General features: G+C 28.6%; 4 protein-coding genes across 6 annotated transcripts; 2 read left to right on the top strand and 2 right to left on the bottom strand.

The window, feature by feature from the left end:
• Positions 1 to 967: 967 nt before the first annotated feature.
• Positions 968 to 2,556, bottom strand: LOC135955786 (calmodulin-like protein 4). The gene is made up of 4 exons (XM_065506151.1): positions 2,430 to 2,556; positions 2,236 to 2,266; positions 1,755 to 2,068; positions 968 to 1,698 (listed from the first exon to the last, which is right to left on the bottom strand). Exons 1-4 carry the CDS (start codon positions 2,430 to 2,432, stop codon positions 1,597 to 1,599), a joined length of 450 nt encoding a protein of 149 aa, XP_065362223.1. The 5' UTR covers positions 2,433 to 2,556; the 3' UTR covers positions 968 to 1,596.
• A 337-nt stretch (positions 2,557 to 2,893) lies between these two features.
• LOC135963627 (general transcriptional corepressor trfA) lies at positions 2,894 to 5,846 on the top strand. Of its 3 annotated transcripts, XM_065515561.1 has the most exons (6): positions 2,898 to 3,130; positions 3,206 to 3,301; positions 3,378 to 3,470; positions 3,501 to 3,670; positions 4,304 to 4,452; positions 4,806 to 5,383. In XM_065515561.1, the coding sequence occupies exons 1-6, from the start codon at positions 3,041 to 3,043 to the stop codon at positions 5,015 to 5,017; spliced, it is 810 nt and encodes a 269-aa protein (XP_065371633.1). In that variant the 5' UTR covers positions 2,898 to 3,040; the 3' UTR covers positions 5,018 to 5,383. The 3 variants fall into 3 exon arrangements, with proteins under 3 accessions (XP_065371632.1, XP_065371633.1, XP_065371631.1); XM_065515560.1 differs by lacking the exon at positions 4,806 to 5,383 and adding an exon at positions 5,518 to 5,846 and having other exon boundaries at positions 2,894 to 3,130; positions 3,378 to 3,670; XM_065515559.1 differs by having other exon boundaries at positions 3,378 to 3,670.
• A 957-nt stretch (positions 5,847 to 6,803) lies between these two features.
• Positions 6,804 to 10,097, bottom strand: LOC135955793 (uncharacterized). The gene is made up of 4 exons (XM_065506163.1): positions 9,814 to 10,097; positions 7,616 to 7,706; positions 7,431 to 7,549; positions 6,804 to 7,366 (listed from the first exon to the last, which is right to left on the bottom strand). The coding sequence occupies exons 1-4, from the start codon at positions 9,944 to 9,946 to the stop codon at positions 7,227 to 7,229; spliced, it is 483 nt and encodes a 160-aa protein (XP_065362235.1). The 5' UTR covers positions 9,947 to 10,097; the 3' UTR covers positions 6,804 to 7,226.
• A 4,257-nt stretch (positions 10,098 to 14,354) lies between these two features.
• LOC135963629 (Fanconi anemia group D2 protein homolog) lies at positions 14,355 to 20,960 on the top strand. Its single transcript, XM_065515562.1, has 22 exons — positions 14,355 to 14,515; positions 14,571 to 14,820; positions 14,881 to 15,373; positions 15,434 to 15,575; positions 15,763 to 15,831; positions 15,898 to 16,079; positions 16,138 to 16,210; positions 16,275 to 16,438; positions 16,501 to 16,669; positions 16,745 to 16,908; positions 17,077 to 17,231; positions 17,380 to 17,581; positions 17,648 to 17,773; positions 17,833 to 18,474; positions 18,538 to 18,796; positions 18,960 to 19,140; positions 19,207 to 19,416; positions 19,643 to 19,862; positions 19,926 to 20,118; positions 20,205 to 20,354; positions 20,440 to 20,607; positions 20,675 to 20,960. The coding sequence occupies exons 1-22, from the start codon at positions 14,405 to 14,407 to the stop codon at positions 20,834 to 20,836; spliced, it is 4,485 nt and encodes a 1,494-aa protein (XP_065371634.1). The 5' UTR covers positions 14,355 to 14,404; the 3' UTR covers positions 20,837 to 20,960.
• Positions 20,961 to 21,239: the final 279 nt, after the last annotated feature.

Raw genomic sequence — 21,239 nt, forward strand, 5'->3', positions numbered from 1 at the left:
ATTTTTTTGGAATTTATATTTATGAAGAGTAGCTTGATTGTTATATGGATGAATGAAAATAACACTTTTTTCTATAAATTTTTAAAAAACTTTAATTGCACTGTTTTTTATTTCTCATTTGCTTCCAAAATAATATAAAAATACTTTTAAAATGATCAAGATCAAACCGTCGGCATATCTGGGTTAAAACATAAATCAAGATCGTGGTAACAGCTTGCATTTTAATAATTGTGGGGTGTTGATAGCTCTCATAATTATAGTTTAGGAGTTATAGGAATTTAATTCAACATATATATATAATAGAAATTTCTCATATATTTAGAAAATGATCTGATCATAAAAGTGCTTCAAAATAAAATTTGGATATGTGTATAGATGTTGAAAATTATGAAAATATAAACTGTTATTGGGATCTTGATTTGTTACTAAAACAATTTTAAGATTATACATATATATTATAGGAAAACAAAATTCCCTGTCGCATTCGTAATTCATAAGATTACGAATGCGATTCTATATGTAGTCAAAATTTGGTGAAATTCTACTTCCACAAAATGGGTCAAAAGATCAATTGAAAATTACTTTTGTTCTAGATGTCTACTAACAAAAATATTAAACTTAATTATTTCGAAATGGCAAACAAATTATACACTATTGTTTTATTAAGGGGACTATAAAGTTTTTTTTTTAATTTTGTTTTCAATAAAGTGGAAATAGAATAATTTATACTAGGATCTCCCTTTGGTCCAAATTCTACCTCTTTTAAAACACTTTTTACCACTTTTATGGAAAGAATTTTGAAACCCTTTTTATATTCAGCTCAATTATGATTGTGCATATCTAGAGAAAATAACCCTTTAAACCATATACGTTTCATCAATATTGGTTGATAATACTTAAAAGTGTACTTATATTTATATATAAGATAGAAATTTGCTATTTAATCAAAGTTAAACAAAGTATAACATTTTAAATATAAATAAATTAAATAACGTTGAATAATTTTATTTATTTATTCAAGATTGTAATACAAAGCCATTCTAGGCCAAAATATAAATATGTATTACATTTGAAATGATATAGTATTATAAAAATATATTTTTAAGATTAATTATAATATGCATAAGCTAGCTTAAGGTAATGTCAAAACCGAACGAAAAGTCTGTCAAATGCTTAAGGAAATCCGAAGAAACTTTTAGGTGGCCATAATGTACTTACGTGCATTCAAAACAATTTATGTGCAACATGCAATTAAAAAAATAAGTATTTCTTATTATTTTATCAAAATAAATTAATTTTTTTTTGTATAAAATAAACAAACAGCTGATTCCGTACGGAATGTGCGACCAGCTTCGCACTTTGCTTAAGCAAATAAAATTTGACGAAACTTGACGAAACTCTCTTAAGTACATTATAGTTTGTCACATACATTTTATATGTATTCGCACAGTTGCTTAAGCTGACTTAAGCTAGTGTATGCATATTATAGTTGGGCCTTAAGTTTTTACTATAAAATATTTGAAATGAATAGGCAATGTGTAGAATGTTTGATAAGTTAATAAATTTTGTGCTCATGCTTTTAACACGAAATGCCCTTTAGTAATAATCTGGTACAGGGGCGCATGCAATTTTCACGAAATCAGAATAACGGACCATACTGTTGTTATTAACATTAGCTTCACGGAAAATATTATCAACCTAAAGTATAACAAAGATATACATAAATTCGAAATACGAGTTTGTTTACACCTTACCTCTCTCATCGACAAACCTTCACCCCAATTTTGCAGCAAATTTCTCAATTGTCTAGCTGGTATCACTCCGGAATTTTGCGGATCTGCAGCTTTAAATGCTGTCACCACTTCATCCGGCAGATTTTCAACTTTGGAATGTTGGTGCATAACTTCCAGAAAATCTGCAAAACTCATTTTTCCACCTTTCTTTTTTAAATAGTTAATTAACTCTTGAATAGTTGGAGATAATCCCAATGATCTCATTATAACAGTTAATTCGTCCAATGTAGTAATTTGACCAGAACGGGCAAATAAATAAAAGCACTCACGGAATTCTATGTGACAAAAGAAATTTTCATTATTACAAAAAATAAACCTAGAAACCGTTGTGAAATGTTTATAAGTAGAGCATCTATTATAATGCGAGCTTTCACTTCCGCTTTTAGAGAAAATGGTTAAAATCTACACTTTCGTAAAAATATACATTATTTTTTTAATTTACCATCGATATCTTGTTCCTTGAAGTACCGAGCCTGTAAGTAAATAAAAATAAATAGATGAGCAATAAAAAATAATCACCAAATTTTTTATCAAAGGTATTTGATAAATTTTCTATTCAATTTTTCTCATAAAAATACTCGTAAACAAATACTTAAAGAAGAATTAACCACGCTTTCATTAATTTGTAATACGTACCATTATTTATTTTTAATATATATATATATATATGTATTTAGAAAAAGTTAAATAAAAATTTTAACTAAATAAATAAAATAAATACTGAAATGAAAAATAAACGAACTGTGACGACACTTGTTGTTACACAAAAATAACACGACAAACAAGTTTATGTTCAGTGTATGACATCTAGTGATTTTTTCTAGGCGATACTTTTTCAAAAGGGTTTCTCATTTGTAACAAATTTTCTAAGTTATTAGTTAATTTCAAAACTTTTTTAAGTATTTGACTGTATAATATAGACCACAAATACTAGTTTATATATATTTTATTACTAGAGGGTCCAATAATATAAAAAAAACAGCTGAAATCGGTACAAGCGCATTTATGCTTTCATTAATTTTAGCTTTAAAGTTTTATTTTTTTTCTTGCACTGAACATACCGTATTTGAAGTTTAAACAATTTTTTATGTGCGGACGTGTTTGTTTAGTTTTGTTGTAGCAATCGTGTAGTTTTGTTTTTGACGTGTCAGTGGTTTTTTAACAGACAGATTGTGCCAAAGAAATCCGCTAAAATTTAAAATTATATTAAATATATTCCATATACCAGCCATAAAATAAGCTAAAAAATGTATAACACACTTTTAGTGTTGCTTGTGTTAGGCTTGGCAGCCGTAAATGGCCAGCGAGTGGCTCCCGGTGTACCACCACAGCACTATGTAAGTTGCGAAATGATGAATTAAAAACTTTAACCCTAGATAATTGATATTCATCGTGTCTTTATTAATCAACAGCAAGCACCACAACAATATCAACAGCATCCCCAGCAACAACAGTATCAACAACATCCTCAACAGAATTTACCACCTGGAGTAAGTCCCCAACAATATGTAAGTTTTTATCCAATACTATATAAATCTGTACAAAGAGTTAAGACTGATTTATGTTTTAATATATGTGCATTAGCAACAAATGCAACAACAGCAACAAATGCAGCAGCAGCAACAAATGCAATACCAACAAGTACCGGTGCAACAGCAGCCACCAGTTCAACAAGTACCAGTACAACAAGTACCAGTTCAACAAGTTCCAGTACAACAAGTACCAGTACAACAAGTACCAGTTCAACAAGTTCCAGTACATCAACAAGTACCTGTTCAACAGGTTCCCCAAGGGCATGGTGGCGGCCACCATGCTCCTCATGGTCATCACGGTCAACAACAAGTCTTAAATGCTGCTAATATTCAACATGAAAGGGAGTAAGTATTTAAAATTATATGCAAATGCTGATTTTTATTATTAAAGAATAATAATGGATTGATTTCATGTTGTCACCTCTTATAGTAAGTAGTTGTCTTATCAAGTAAGTGATAGCTTACCATTGAACATACAGATAAGAGTTCATTAATGTCATACATTACAATTATTTTTTCTTAAAAAGTAATATTGATCAAGTACATTCTTGGCAAGCGTATTAGTGGTAAATAACTGCCAAAAATAGGTTAATATATGTAAGTAAAAATATGTATATATGTCTGTTATGTGTGTACTTTTTTGATTAAAGCAATTTCCAAATTTAATAAATATTTACATATCTAAATATTATATTAGCGGAGTTCACTATTAAGTGCGAATGGTTAGCATCATCGCAAATACAAAAACCTTTACAATGATGCAAGACTATTCGTACTTAATAGTGAACTCCGCTATTGTAAATTTGTGAATTTTCCTGATAAGTGTAAATTATATTTCTATGTAATCTATTTTCTATGTTTTGGCAAATTACATTTGAATTTTATTTGTTAACCTTCCATGGCCATGCATGGTGATAAGCAGAGGAGACATATTTTTTTTTAATATAACTAATTTTCTGACATATCTTTTATTTTAAGGCATATCCAAGAGCATATGCAAGTACCTATTGACACCAGCAAAATGTCGGAGGCTGAATTACAATTTCATTATTTTAAAATGCACGACTCCGATAATAACAACAAATTAGATGGTTGCGAACTCATTAAATCTCTAATCCACTGGCATGGTAAGTAAAATTAATTTTTTTCGAAGTTGAAGTTATACAAAGTAAGCTTTAAAAACTAAAACAATTGTACTTTGTTGTTTGATTTCTTTTATTTTCATATAAAACCAATACTACATTAATTTTACCATCTCAAACAAAACAAAAATATTATAAAATATTTTATACATCACACATATTACACATGTGTCGTTGTGTGTTTCATAATATGTGCTTATTTAATGTATTCTAATGTCAACAAATGCAAAACATATTTAATTGGTATATGGTCTCATCATCACGGTATATTGGATATTCTAAAATTTATCGATTAATATAAATTTCATTCATTATAATCATGAATGAACGACATATAGAACAAGGAAGTAAAGATGCTCATGCCAATAACGGTCAACAGCCAACTGTAGAGGAAAAAATATTTACAGATGAAGAACTGGTAGCTTTAATTGACCCCATCTTACAAATGGACGATACCTCAAAGGATGGTTATATTGATTATCCCGAATTTATGAGGGCCCAACAAAAATCACAACAAAATCAACAACAAGCTCAAAAAAGTGGCCATTAGTTTTCCATTTCATTAATACTGTGTTCATTTTAGATTATTTTCTGTTTCCAAGTCTTTTTTACTGTTGTTTAGTCATTTTAAAGAATCTCTTTTTTTATTTTTTGTTACCTTAATTAAATTTTTCTAAATGAGCATCTCAATATTTGAACAAAAAATCACTATTACATATATTTAAAATTTTTTTTATTTATTTTTTGCACGGGTTTTCTAACTTAAAAATATTAAATGACTGATTATGAAGAAGCTCAGTTTTATATCAAAAAATATAAAACAATATACTGACGTACAATTGTTTGATCAATTGTATTATAAGATAAATAAAATAAACTTAGAATGACATAATTTTTAAAAGATATTTTAAAGGAATTGGCGTAAGTTCTTTTTAATGCATTTTCACAAAATTGTTTTGAAATGGTTGTGGTGAGCTTATTTTTTTATAATTGGCGTGCTCCTAATCCTTTAAATCATTTTGTTTCACATTGTTTAAATCCCTATTGTAGCTGACGATGAGGGGGCCAAAGAAGAAGAAAATAAAGAGGCAGAGGGTACAGGTGAAAAGAATGGCACTACTTATACTGATGATAATTTAGCTGACGTTATTGACTACGTTTTGAATTCCATGGACTTGAATAAAGACGGTTACGTTGATTACACGGAATATCGCAAGAGCGAAGAAGGTTCTGACAAAGGCAATAAACAATAGAATATAAGTAAAATGTTTGTACCTTTTTGTTTGTTTTTAATTGTATGTTAATTTGATGTTTCTAATTATGACAAAGAATATTTGTATAAATAAATTTTTAAGTATTTTTTTACAATTCTTAACAAATATGTATGTTTTCTATGAAATAGGCAAATAATGTATTGCTATGCATCTTACGTTATTTTGAATTTTTGTTTTCTAAAACCAAAATAACATATCACCAAAAAATAAAATCTTAAATACAAATATGTTTTTTATTTTAAAATTTTTGGATATCTATGTTTTATTTTTTTTTGTTTATTTAAAATTAAAAAAGGTACTTCAATTTATCATTAAGATTGCAAACAATTTATTGAATTTATAAACGTTATTTTGTTTAAGATAATCATGCACTTGATGATACGTTTTTGTTATAACTTGGTTATTTTTGATAGTAAAAGTTTAAAATTTTGTACATATGTATATGTAATATCGTCCCCTTAATAAAATAATAGTGTATAATTTTTTTGCCATTTCGAAATAATTGAGTTTAAAATTTTTGTGTTAGTAGACATCTAGAACAAAAGTAATATTTCAATTGATCTTTTGACCCTCTTTGTGGAAGTAGAATTTCACCAAATTTTGACCACATATAGAATTAGTTATGTAGATTCTTATTATGTTTATAGACTATTTTTTTATTGAGGGGACGATATGATGATACGTTTTTTTGCATTTTAGGTGACGATATGTAAAACTTTATAGACATTTCAATAAGTAATATATACCTTTATTAGTTGTAGTCTTTCTGAGTAAGTATTAATTTGAGTTGTGTAGTGTATGGTGTAAAATGAAAAATATTTGAATTTTATTATTTAAAGTTTGTTTTTATTTAATTTATGTTTATTTTATAATTGAGATTAGCTATTATTGCTTATAAAAAATTGCAGTGAATATCCATTATAAATAACATTTACTTTTTAATTCCTTTTATAAACTGACATACATAAGTATTAAAAACTAACAACTACTTTAACGTTATGAAATATGTTTTTTTAAGCAAATATTTTGATACATAGATAGGTTTAAGAACGGCAGATTTGTATAGAATTAAAATTCTTGAAAACGGAAGTTTTACATGACTTAATAAAAAATAGAAGCTTTATTTGTTGTAAACGTAGGTAAACGTTTTTTGTCGGTGTGATAAGATATTATTTTGTAAAGTGTATATGAAAAATTAGTGCAATTCTATTTGTATACGTTTTTGGACAATACTGTGTGTTTTAGGGGGGTTTCGTGGCATTAAAAACACAATATTGCAAATGTTGCCAAATATTTTAAAACTATTACATATTTGAAATCAATTTAAAAAATATTAAATACTTTGTGAATTTTAATTTGTAGAGCACAACTGAAAGCAATATTGTGTTTTATCAGTTAAATATTTTCAATATTCGTATAAATATCACTTATGTTTCTATAATTAACATCAATTTTTATAATTTATTGCTAAGTTACTTAAACCATTCATTGTGTTTTCTTAGCGCGTCTGCGTTTAAAACCAGTCATTTGCTTTAATAGTTGTGAATTTTCGTCATCCATATCGATATTTGGCTCCCAAAGTCGTAGACGTTTTGGTATGTAGATTAAACCAAGTAGTGTTATAGCTATACACAAAAAATGAATGTAGTAATAACGATGAATATGTATGTATTTTAACTTGTAACTTACAATTCAATACACATGGAAAGATTACATAGAAATTCAATGTACTTGAACGGAAATGCAAAGTTTCGGTTAAATATAAGACCATAGTCAAAGCCAAAGAACAGCCTCCCATGCTGACCACTCTGAAATGAAATAAAAAGGTTATTTAAAAGTTAAGTTGTACACGATCAGTCAACGTTAATACATACGGCCGATAATGTATATAAAGTGTACAATGAACCAATGCTAATGCTTTTAGCAGACAGTACATGCCAATTATCCGAGATACAGTATAATCACCTATAAAAAGATCCAAAACTTTAGTTTATATTTTAATAAAATCACTCAATGAGAGACACAACTCTATTTTGTAGTAGTCAGTTGAATTAAATAAAAATTTTGAGTTATGACTCCCTTAAATGCAAACGGAAGTAACTACACTTTTTTTTTTTTTTTTACAGGAGAAGCAAAAAACGTTATACAATCAATAATAATAAAGTCAAACGTCCGTGTGAATTTCTTTAATAAAGTTGTAAACGCAGGGGTCTAAAAATTTGCGTGGGCATGTAGTTTGATAAAAAGAACCATAACACTGATTTTGGTGCCCGAGATTTGAACTAAGTTTTGTACAAGTTGATGAACCCTCATTACTATGACATACTTGTTTTTTTCCAGTCAGCTCGCGTTTTCGAAATATCGCGGTTTTTATATTTTCATTGAATACCCTATTTTTTTGCGCTTTTCTTCAAAATGTTGGGTAATGCAGCTAAGAATGTGAAATTTTTTTTAGTACAATAATTCTAATGGATGTTTTGGCATATTTGTCTGATTTTCAGGAAAGTTGAAATTTGACTCTTGAAAATTTTAAATAAAAATTTAGCACTTCACATTCAAGGTATTATAGCGAACATAGTTTTTAATTAAAATGAAAAATTTAAGAAATATTTAGATAATATCCCGAAATTTTACATCCTAAAAAACATTTTTTTTATAAATAAATTTTTAGGTAGTCATTAGTCTTATTTCTTAATACACATTTAAATCTAACTACAGCAATATAAATAATTCATATTACTTTTTAAAAATATTGCGAATTTTGTATTTACGTGATTTACAGCGTTTTTGGTGAAAATAACTTAAAATTTGTATTAAAACACTAGTATTTTATAGAAAGAAAAAAATAAATTTTTACAAACATATAGATTTATTCATACATTATATACATATATATCCAGGAATTGTCTAAGTTGCTAAATACAATTGGAGAACAGTGTATATAATTGATTTTAGCTGATCTTTTAACATATATTCGCCACAAAAGTAACAAAACATATTAGGATCTTTAACACAACATCTCATCTTACTAGATATAATGAAATTATATAACAAGAGAAATTATATTTATCAAAAAAAAAAGGTGTAAAACATTCAAGTTACGAACATTTGTATAATTTTTTTAATACGAAATACATACGAAAAATATTGTAAAACTTTGAGTTATTCGCCAAATAGTTTAGTATATTTTTATAGAATTTTCAATATTTTTATATAAATTAGTTTATTGATATGTTTTTATTATATATAGTGAAAAAATGTTGAACCCTTTTACCATAGGTCAATCTTATAAGGATGAAACTGAAAAAAGTTAATTTTCAACATCCTTGCGATATCACCAATATATCCTGAAACTTTGATAAACAAAATTGGTGTCAAAGAAAACATAATTTTGTGTAGAATACCAGTACAAAAATGCGTTTTTAATTTTAGTCTCCATTTATGAAATAATCAAACAAAAAGAGAAAAAATACAGAATAACCAAAAAAAATAAAACCGCGATATCTTAAAAACAAGAGCTGCTCAAAAAAACTAAAGATAGTTTTGACTATGAAATGTCCCATACATGTTTTATCGAAAACATTTTCCGCGGCATCAAACCAAAATGTCAATTTCGAGTTTTTGTTTGATTACACAGAGGAACAGTGTAATCAATCAAAAACTCGAATTTGAATTTTTGTGTACTTACGGCCGTTTGTCACGATCTGACATTTCAAAACGCTTAGTTCAAAATGAGGCCCTAAACATTATGAAATATATTTACATAGAGCGCAAACTCTCTCATCAAAGATCTACTCTGTTGTCAAAAATCTAAGTGGTGCGAATGTATTACTAGTTTTTATTACTCATACATTCTCACCACTTAGGTTTTGTACAACTGAGTTAGATCTTTGACAGGAGAGTTTCCGATCTATGTGTGTTTATCTAAATTTGTTAAAGTTTTTTTTGTTGAGTTATTAATAAAAACGTATGTGAAAATTTTTTCGTTAACATTATTAATGTACATATGTATGTATATCCAAGTGCATACGTACATATGTATGTAATTTTAAAATATATTTGTACATATCACCTTCTATGAATTGTGTATCCGCATGATCTAGAAATGATCTACGCTCTATATAACTTCGAAATGCTGTGCCCAAATCCATAAACGCAACAAATGCTATCCAGCCTCGAAAGGCATATAAAAGTTTACGTTCCATATTTGTGTGGTAAGGCGTTTTGACGGCTTTCTCTGATACGTTTGGGTGAAAGAAAAAGGTTGATTGATGTCTGCTTAAATTGTATTACCTAATACGTTAAGAATATTCAGTTATATGTAGTAGTTTTATTTAAATATGCAATTGTAGTACGTCGTTTGAAGCAAAAGGATGCAAGTAGAGTTCTTTCACTTTAAATAGATTTACTGCCACCTGAAGTTTACTTATGTTTGTGTTTGAATGTGTGTGGGCAATTTTATTAGCTAGTAACTTTTCCCTCGAATTTTTCTTTTTGTTGTAAATGGTTGCTGTGCAACTTCCTGTTTCCGTTTCTCGTAATAATTGTTTTGTGTGCTTCTTTTTTATTTCAAGATGACAAAATCAATATTATTTTTAGTTATTAATGTAACTTTTCAAACACGCGATTTAATAAATTGTATTTGGAACGATACTATATTCTTACTATTTTCTTATTAAAATATACAGACAACTATGATTGATTCATGAATGTGTTTATTTTAACTCATGTTAGTTGGATACCTATGTATGTAGTATATTGATTTATTTGTATTATTTAGTTTATGCTTCTTGTAATTATATTTATGTTAAACTTGTAAATTTAGCTAATTGGCTTAAACTATTTTTGGCTTCGTTTTCTTAAAATTGTGATTGTCTTGAATTCTTTATTTTTTTACACTTAATACTTCATTTATTCGATTTTTATTATTTTCTCCGTATTCTATCTATCTAGCTTGCCTTGTCTGTTTATCTTTGTTAAATGCAAAATATTTTCTTTTCCTAGGGGTGTTAATAAATGAATACCTTCTACTCAGTATTTTTGTATGTATTCTCTCACAAACTTCTATCAATTAAATAATATGTTTTTCTATTCCATGGCAATATGACCGGCAATTTTGTGGTCCTGCGCATTAAATACTTAGCATTGAGAATTATTTTTAAATTTTTATACAGTAAAAGTACAATGAGATAAATTCATTGAAACCATTTATAAATTATGGTGGGAATTCGACTTGATACTGGTAAATCATTTTTTGTTTTGTAGTACAATTTGATAAAAAAAATTTCGTACTTGATTTTCGTACTTCTGGAATTAACCGCCTGTTCAATCTAGTGTATGGTATGAAAAGCTATTTATAGATTTTCGACTTTTCGATCAACCATTTTCATTTCGATTTTTACAGTCGATTAATCGAACCCAATAATCGATTTTTTAATAATCGACCTGCATTTTTTGGAACTATAGCAAATGACCCATATACGCTATATTATAACTCCTTCATGTTGAGGTGCTCATTTTACAAATCGTAACGGCAAACATTTGACAACAATTTTATGGAAAAAATTTCGTAGCATTTTTTATAAAAATTTCTTAAGGATAAGAATATTTTCCGATGTCAGCTGAAGATTAATATATTGCAAATTTGAATGAAAGAAAAAAGCGTAGACAATACTAAAAATTCAGGAATTTTATTTCTTTTTCGATTAATCGTTCTCAAAAATCGATTTCAGCATAAAAATCGGAGTATATAATCGATCACGAAATAATCTATTTTAGACCCTGAAAATCGATTTTCGACCATCTATCAATCTATCTACATATACTCTGTCAAATATTGTACTTTTTAGTTCTGCTAATATAAACCTTGCTAATATTATACCTAAGGTCTATTAATAGACCTTGGTTATACCTACTATTACTTTATATTTAAAAACAGTCATACTAAATTAATCACTGACTTTTTGTCTAACAATAGTAGTGTTCGCGTACTTGATAATTTGTACAAATTATCACTGGAAGATTTTAAGTAAAAAAAGAACAAGGAAAGTAGAGGATTTGTATATCGAAAATTAATTGAAACCCCTAGAAATGCTACCATACATATAAAACTGGTGGACCAAAAAAAGTTTAGCGAAAGTGCAATGCGAAATTTAGCAAGCATGGTAGAAAAAACGCGACCTGATAATCAATTTATAACCTTTTACACATACATATGTATGTAATGTTATTTTCTAACACAACATCCAAACTGACGCTACAACATAATAATAGTCTGTTAAATTTTGCAAAAATCAGCATGAAAAGCAATTAGTTCCAAGTAAATTTTTAACATTCAATTTGTTCACCAGTTTTATTTTCACATATGTACACATCTGCTCAAAATAATAGATACACCAAAATTTATTTTTTAAAAACGAAAAAAAATAATGGTATATTGTAAAATTATAAAAAAAAATTCAGTCGATTTTTATTTATAGTTAAAAGGAGAGTAAAAAACAAAAACAAAATATTTCATAATTAATAATAAATATTATAAAGTAAATTAAATTTCTTAAATTTCGAAAAATTTGGTGCTCATAATAATAGATACATTTTTAAAAATTCTTATTAAACAAAAGCTAATAAATTTTATCTTAAAAAAATTAGTTTATTATTAAAGTAAAGCTAGTATCCAGTATATCCACCTTTGTTTTGTAAAACTTTCTCCACTCTTCTGGGCATACTGGATATCAAGTTCTGACACTTCTCCAATGGAATCTCGTACCATATTTTTTGCGTTTTCTCCCATAAATCGTCTTTATTTTTGAAAACTTCCTTCGAAAGCCTTATCTTTAATTCACTCCACAAGTTTTCTATTGGGTTTAAATCAGGGGATTGGCTGGGCCAGCTTAAAACAGGTACGTTATTCTCCAAGAACCAGTTTTTAACTAATCTTGAACTATGTTTTGGGTCGTTGTCCTGCTGGAATGTCCATATTAATGGCATATTTTCCGATGCATATGGAAGCATTACGTTTTCCAATATGTCTTTATACCCACTAGCATTCATGGTATCTTCTATTCGGAATATCGGACCAACACCATTCCATGAAAAGCAACCCCAAACCATTATGTTTCCCCCGCCATGTTTTACCGTCTTTTTTGTAAATTTAACGTGGAATTCTTTTCCTTTTGGTCGGCGTACATTTCTTTGGCAGTCGTTTCCAAACAAATTTATTTTTGTTTCGTCGCTCCATAAAATATTTCTCCATTTTTTTTCGCCTTCACACCCGGACCATTGTAAGTGCTCTTTAGCAAATTCTAATCTTGTCTTGATATTTTTTTGGCGCATTAGTGGCACTTTTCTGGCAATTCTTCCCGGCAATTTAGCTTGTAAAAGACGACGACGAACTGTTTGTGGACTGATTTCGTTACATAGCTCCGCAGAAATAGCTTTCGATGATATGAAAGGGTCTTTTTTAACCATAAGGACGATCCGCCTATCTGTTTCTGGACTAGTTTTCTTTGGTCTACCGCGAGTTTCTCCTTTTTGTTTTTTAGATAAAGCATTTTGGACAAAATGTAAAGATCTTCCTATGCTCTTTGCTATTTCCCGTAATGATTTTCCTTGATTTCTCATCGTTTGAACAATTTTTTTCTCATCTTCGGTACAATGATGATTTCGTCCCATTTTCTTCAAAAGAGTCCTATTTTTTATAAAATTGTTGCTAAAATTTAAATTATACTTACTGTTTCACGTAAATAGGAACAAAAAATTGCACAAAAAAAAATTGTATATAAACAAATTACAAATTACTGATGTGTATCTATTTTTATGAGCAAATAATTTTTTGTAATTCAAATAAATTCGTTTTTAAAAATCAACATGAAAGCAAATAGTTGCCAGATTTTTGACTGACATGACATTGCCAGATAGAAATTTTAATAATATGATGTATTCTTAACGCTTGCGAGGAAATTTTCAATGTTACCGCCATTTAAATTTTTTCCAATTAGGTGTATCTATTATTTTGAGCAGATGTGTATATTTCTGGGATTTTCAAAAAATAAAAATTTTTAAATTTTCAGAATATTTTTCCTTGTTCCTTTTGAGCTAAAATTGTTCCACGAGGCATTTTAAATAAATTGGAATGCATATCTGACTTTTTAATAACGTTTCCCATTTTTGATAATTGATCAATGAAACAAAAAGGTGCTATAGTTATTTGACAACATAAACTAATGCATAAATCGTACATCAACAGTTTTTAGTAAATAAAATGTATTGTCAGGCAAGACAGTAAGTAATTTAGTATATGTACCACGGTTTAAATTAGCACAAATAAAAAATGTTATAGTTATTTGACATGGTGTTTTGACTTTCGAACAATCCACTTTTTGCTAAAAAAAGTCGAAATGTCGATTTTTTGGTTGGAAATAATATTAAGAATCGTAATGTCAAGCTTGAAAGTCCTAAAATCAATTTGTTTTTTCAAATTGTAGAACTCTAATTTGTATTTTAACGTTGCCAACCAATCGAATAATGTTACGATCACAGCTGTCATTAACTGTTCCGATCCATTTCGTTTCACCTAAAAAATGATGAAATTTATTTTAAATGTTTGTGATTTTTTCTTTTTCGCGCTTATTTAGTTTATATTTCAACAAAAAATAATTCCAAAGATGTACAGAAATCGTAAATTTAACAAAAATGGAAGGACTAAAAGTACTGAAACAAATGAAAACAACAAAGCTCTCAATACAATCGATGAAAATACCACAATAAAAATTCCCGTAAGTTCAAAATGTGTAACATTTATTTTAAATTATAATTATGGTTACTGTTTAGCGCTTAAATGAGGATACGAATAGATTTAAAGATGTGGCTGAAATAGAAGAAATGTTAAGTAGTGAAGAAAATATTCCTGCATCACAGGAGCCCACTCAAAGATACTTGTCACAGAGAAGTACAATTGCGGCTACACTTGGGCGAACGCAATCACGAATTAACAGCTCTCAAAGACCTCCCAACACATATTTTGAACTAGCATTAATGAAGGCAGGTGTACAATTAGATGAAGGGCAGAATTTTGTATTGGGTAATTAATTAAGTAAAATATAATAAGAAATAATATTGACTTCATTTGTATTTCATTTAGCTTGTGATCATGTATCATTTGTTAATAAGTTGCGCATTTTACTGGACAAAAATCAAAATTTCCATGACAACTTGAACATGTTCATCACAGGTCTTCGCGATGCTTGGTCTAAATATGCCTTAAAATTGCTTTCGGGATGCACGATTAGTATCCCGGGTGATGAGAGTATTTATCAATCTCAAGATAGTATGATTGTAAACTTTTTTATGATTGATTTTTTGCGTGACAAGGTCCTGGAGTTGCTTTTGGTACAAATTAAAAAAGCTGCCTGTCAAAGGCTTCAATCCTCTAAATCCACAGATATTACTATACCCATATTGCCTCTAATGCTGTCTCAGTTACAATATGTTGCCAGTACTCATAGTGAAATTATTTACGAACATATTAAAAATAATTTCGAAAATGCTTTAGAACAGTCCAAATGGGATATAATTGCTAGTGCTGAATTAATATTGGATTCTAGCAAACATGACGAGTTTGCAAAACTGCTACTGTAAGCTTATTCTTTCATTAACAAATTAGATTAAATTTAATTTGTATTCTATATTTGTAGAGATAATATGGCGAATAGCAAGGATCTTTTTAAAAGTTTAACCATACAAACATTAACAAATCTAAGTTTGAGCCCTCAGATACAAGGAAAACTACGTAATCGGGTCTTGGCTTATATCAAGGAAGAACAAGGTCCTAAAGCGGTGAGTTTTAATTAAACTATTAAAGATAAGTGTTGACAGCCTTTGGACATTCTGGTGTGTAAAACCGGCTGTCGTGGCAATGTTTATATATGTATTCTTAGGTTTAACAAATTCTCACCTAATTTTAAGAAATTTTTGTCTCCATTTTATCTTTTTAATTGGCTGTCTTATTTTTTTTTAATTGTAGACGTTACCATTGTTAATAAAATTTTTGCTAAAGATTTTATCTGAGGACAATGAAGAAAGCATGAAAGAGGTAAAAATTATAATATTTATAATTATATATATGAAATATAACTAAGTGTTCGATATCGGTCCATAGTTAATTAACACGTTACGTTTAATTCTACACTGGCGCGAAGATACTTCAGCTATTTCATTAGCCAAAGATAAGCAATTGCAATTGGAATTATTTGGCTACATAGAGCAAGGACTAACACGTTCCAAGAAATTCTATTCTATATGGCAAAAATCAATAGCATCATTGGCTTCAACACAATTCAAGTAGAGTAGTCATTAAATTACTTATTTTTTTATCTAAATATTAAATTAATTTCAATAGACCTATAGATTTCATAATTGTATTGTTACTTATACACATACGAGACGATAATTCGCTGTATTTGGAAAATGTGGTAAGATTTTCGAGAAAAATATTTAAGTTTAGTAATTCAAGATTTAACTTTGTTTTTTTGGAAGCTTCGTCGTCATATCAAACAATTGTCCACTTCCATTATTCAAGAAATTCGTAATAAATATGCACCCATATTGGAACAACACTGGCATATACTAATGCAAATAATTAATTTGTATTTGCGTGATAAACATAAATCTGTGGTCGACTTTGCTAGAACATGTTGTGGGTACGTAACCAAAGGTTTTTCTTATAAAATTTTTCAAATAACACAAAGAATTTATTTTGTAGAACATTTTTTGAAATTTCGGAATCCGTACAAAAATCTATTCTAAAGAAATTGTTAGAATTAACATGTGAGAAATCCAATCAGAATACTACTAATTTTGCTTTACAAATGCTCAGGGATTTATGGCAATTATATCCTAAAATTGTACATAATTGGGGCATGTTGTTATTGGTAAGTGTAATTTAAAATAAGTAAATTTATTTGCTACTCTTCTGTGTATGTTTGTATAAATGCCTCTCATTTCAGCCTTTCTTAGATCATATACATGATATGTCATTATCTCAAACACGTATTGTTATGGAATTACTATCGTCGATAGCATTTCCAGCACCTACTATAGATGAATGTTTAACTTTGCAGGATCAAATTGATATGTTGGTTAAGAAACAAATAATCAACAGAAATATATTGTAAGTAATTTAGAGAAAATTTAACCAGCATACAAGATCAATTTAAGTGTGGTTTTGTGTAAAAACATTATAAGTCACAAGGTTACGAAATCTAATTTGATATGCTAATTTTGTAAGGCTGCATCTTCTTATGGTATTATTTAATTTTTGTATTAAACCATAATTTAGTGTAAAGAAACAAGGCATCATTGGTGCTGTACAACTGATAGATTGTATAGCTCGCATCGAACAATGTGTAATTGATGCAGATGATTTTGATACAACATTTAGTAGCATTAGCGATATTCCAGATGGCAGGGGTAAAATAGCAGCTAAATATATAGGCAAGTTAAATTTTGATTTTCTAAAATGTATATCTCTTTAGCTGATTTTCTATAGTTATATTAAACTATTCTCTATTTGGGATACCTCTAAAATAAATAAAATACATACGTATGAATGTCATTTAATAATATACTTAATTTTTCATAGAACGCATACAATCATCTACGATACATTCTCCAGAATTATTAGCTCTATTCTATGATGAACTTGCTATTGTTTGTTCTGCTGGCGGATCAGACCGTGCTAATGGCCTACAATTGGATATACCTTTTGTCATATGGTTATGTGAACTAATTACATTTTATTTTCAAAATAGTTTTGTTGCTGAACATAGTCCTGGCAAAATAGAGTAAGTTCGAGTTGTGTTAATTTAGTTCATTTTTGTAAAACAAGCATAACTTTTCTATTCATTTAGTGGCATTCCGTTATCTTATATGAAATGTATAAATTCTCTTTCGGATACCAACACGGAAGAACAACAAAGTGAATTGCCACAAATTGCTATAAATATTGGTGAATTAGTTTTAAGGCCCCCGAATGAGTATGTTTTCATTGTACATGCTAAATATGACTACTCATTAATTTTGGTATATATTTTAGAGCTAGTTCATCGATTCTCATACTATCGCCACTTTTTAATTTTGTTCGTGCTCTTCACATGCTACGTTATGAGGGCTGTTTGGAGATTATAAACGCATTGCTGGGTTGTGCTATAATTTTACCAACGTTTTTCGATGATGACAATGCTGACGCGATTTTTTTCGATTACGATGAAGAAGCGCAAAAGAAAATACTTGATATATATTTCCATTGTGTTAATTGGATACGTGAAACGGTTAGTTCGTTTGCAACACAACGTGAGCCAATGATCAGAGAAAAAGTGTTGCAACGTTTGGCTGATCTCATAAATATTGAGGAAAAAATAAGGCAGCTACTACTTAAGGCTCCCTCAGATTATATGCCACCACAGTGTGAATTTATTACTGGACAAAACGGCACAACGACTACTAGTAAATCTGGAATTAAATCTCGTCCTGGTTGCAATGGAGCCAGCAGCAATAAAAATTCAAGCAAAACAAAAGCTATTCAAAATGATACAGAAATGTTGCACTTAAACGAAACAACTTTAAATGAAACAACACGAGTTGGTGATCTCACAACAAAACTGGCAGGTTCTAATAAAGTAAAGTCTAGCGCAAAAAGTAATTTTGAAAATGTGTATGGTCCGAAAGAAATCTACAGGTTTGTTTCTATAATATTAAATTTTAAATTTATGAAATAATTTAATACATCATTCTTTTTTAGACAAATGGACACTAATCTTGTGTTAGTTTTGAAAGAGAAACTAGATATAAAGCATCCTTTACCGGCCGAGTATGTTGGTTATCGTATGGGTTTATTAGAGTTTCGTTTTATTTTAACGGACATTGTAAGCAAATTAGAATCTGTTGTGGGTATACAAAAATTTCAAAGCGAACAGTCATTGCAGTATATAGCTAAACCTGGTTATTTTATGTGCGATTTGTCGGATTTCATAGAGGTGATTGGAGAAAACATGAAAATTGTAAGTTTCTGTTAAAAATGCTCAATTAATTTCAACAGCATACATTATCCATACTTTTGTTGAGGTTTTTTGTTTACTTAGCGTGAATTCATCAAAATGTATGCAAAAAAAAATATGAGGTTTATATTACAGTTCTACCAATTATTTTTTATTATTGGCATAGATATCTGCAGCCATAAATTCCAAACTTGAGGAAGTTCAAAGGATTCATAGTCATGCTGATTTGTTTACGGAAGAGTTTAATTTACTAAAAGTGTGTTTGGGATTGTGCCTACGTTTATTGGTAGCATTTTTCTCATGGTCTGAATGGTTTATTAGTGAACATCGTGTTAATAAATTAAGAGGTAAATATATTTTTTAAATTTTATACATACTACTACATAATTTAATTGAAATATTTTTTTATTTAGAATCACTTTTAGCTTTAATGGAACGGACACAATATCAGCGTTTAAAAGACAAGCCAGCTCCTATATTAGCAATTGAGGCTTTCAATGTGCTAATAAAATACGAAACATCTATTGTTGATCTGAAATCAGCTGTTTATTTGAATCAGTTGATGGTTATATTAAATTTACTTTCAGACAAAAACTCCAAAATAAAGCAATCACAAGAAATAAGTATGTAGTATAAATATAAATCATCGCCGAACCATCAAATAGTGTTATGTGTAAAAAAAAATATGCAAATAATTTTCTTACCAAACTATATTCACATAGCACTTTTTGTAGGGTCTGTCACGACATATTGAAGGTATTTACGTCACAAGGTTAAAATTCTGTGACGTGAATAACTTCATTATATTTGTTTATATCTTTATAAAACTGATATGAGTTCCCTTTCTAGGATCTTTGTGTCGCACATTATTGTGTCGTAAATGGTTTAATTATGATGGCTTATTGGAAAAAGGAGCTCAATGTAATATTTATTTAGATGAGCTAATAAAAGGGTTTCTACGTGATTCTGATTTTAAAAGACAACGTGAAATATTACGTATTGTAAGAGAAGAATCTAAATCATTAAATGGCAAAGATAGTTCACTAAAATCGTTTCCAAATTTTAAAAAGTAAGCTTGTTTTAATTATCATTAAAATATATAGAAATAATTTAATTTTTCTCTTATATTCAGAGCTAATTTTCCATTATTTTTCCGTGGTTTATGTGAGATCCTTATAACATCTTTAAATCAAAAATTGACTACAAATGCTCTGAATTCAATTGACAAACTAGAATTTTGGGAATCTAGTTGCAAAATTTTAAATATGTTATTGGAAATTGTGCAAGGTTTGGATATACCTAGAAATTTTCAAATTTTCCTTAAGGTAACTATTATTATGTGTAATTTTTCTTAATTTTCATATTTATTAGTTTTCTTTTAAAAATGTTGTTGATTTTTGAATACCCCCAGCATTCCCATTTATATTTAAAACTTGTCCTACAACATGGCTTAATTGTTTTCGAACAATATTTAAGACAAAATCCCGAACGTGTTTGTGAATTGATAAAAACTATGCAAACAACTACTCGATTTTTACATCATCTTTGCTGCCATTCTAAGGTAAAAACAAAGCAACAAATAATAAATTATAATAATCACATTCAATTGTTTGAAAAAAAAATATATATATATTTTTAAATTTTAGGCCATTAAAAATACTGCTATTGTTAGTCAGATTCCATTTTTACGTGAAACAGTGGAGAACTATGTATTTCGGGTTAAAGCCCTACTTACGGCTAATAAATGTGCTTCGGTTTTTTCTATGGGTAATTTGAAAAATAAAGATTTGCATGGTGACGATTTGGTATCGCAAGTGAGTTTCTTAAAAATCGTTCAAATATTTGATAACTGATTGCAATCATTTTTAAAATTTTGTATAGTCTGGTACCTTTAGCACCGCAACTGGGCAAGACAGTGACGAGGATATACCGGATGATGACGTTAGTGTTGATGAAACCATAATGGGCAACGATGATACGGAAAATACACGAAATGATACGGAAAATCGTAGTAAATCGTCATCAAGAAGTAAATGTTTTTAAATAAATCGAATTGAATTTAAAACTTTGTTATATAAAATACATATATAAATATGTGAAACGAATTAGTGGTCCATTTTTAGAATAAAACAACTACAAACATGATTTTTTTATATTTCTACAAAAATGTCTTTCATTAAGAATTAATATTCTGTTACAAATGTTGTAGTAAATATAAATAACACCTTCTCTAAAGCGTAAAATTCTTTCCGTTCATGAACATTTTGAAATTTGCAGTAGTTTTAACAAACATGCATTTCTACAAATTTAAAATGCAAATATTTATACGTTGAGTCACCCGATGTTATGGTCAGAATACACTTAAAATTTTGTTAAAAAAAGCTTTTAAATCAGTAATATTGAATTACAACGTTTTTAATATTCATTACTCTAATTTATAGGCGTC

The sequence above is a fragment of the Calliphora vicina genome, chromosome 1 (assembly GCF_958450345.1).
Source record: "Calliphora vicina chromosome 1, idCalVici1.1, whole genome shotgun sequence".
NCBI classification, from domain to species: Eukaryota; Metazoa; Arthropoda; class Insecta; order Diptera; family Calliphoridae; genus Calliphora; species Calliphora vicina.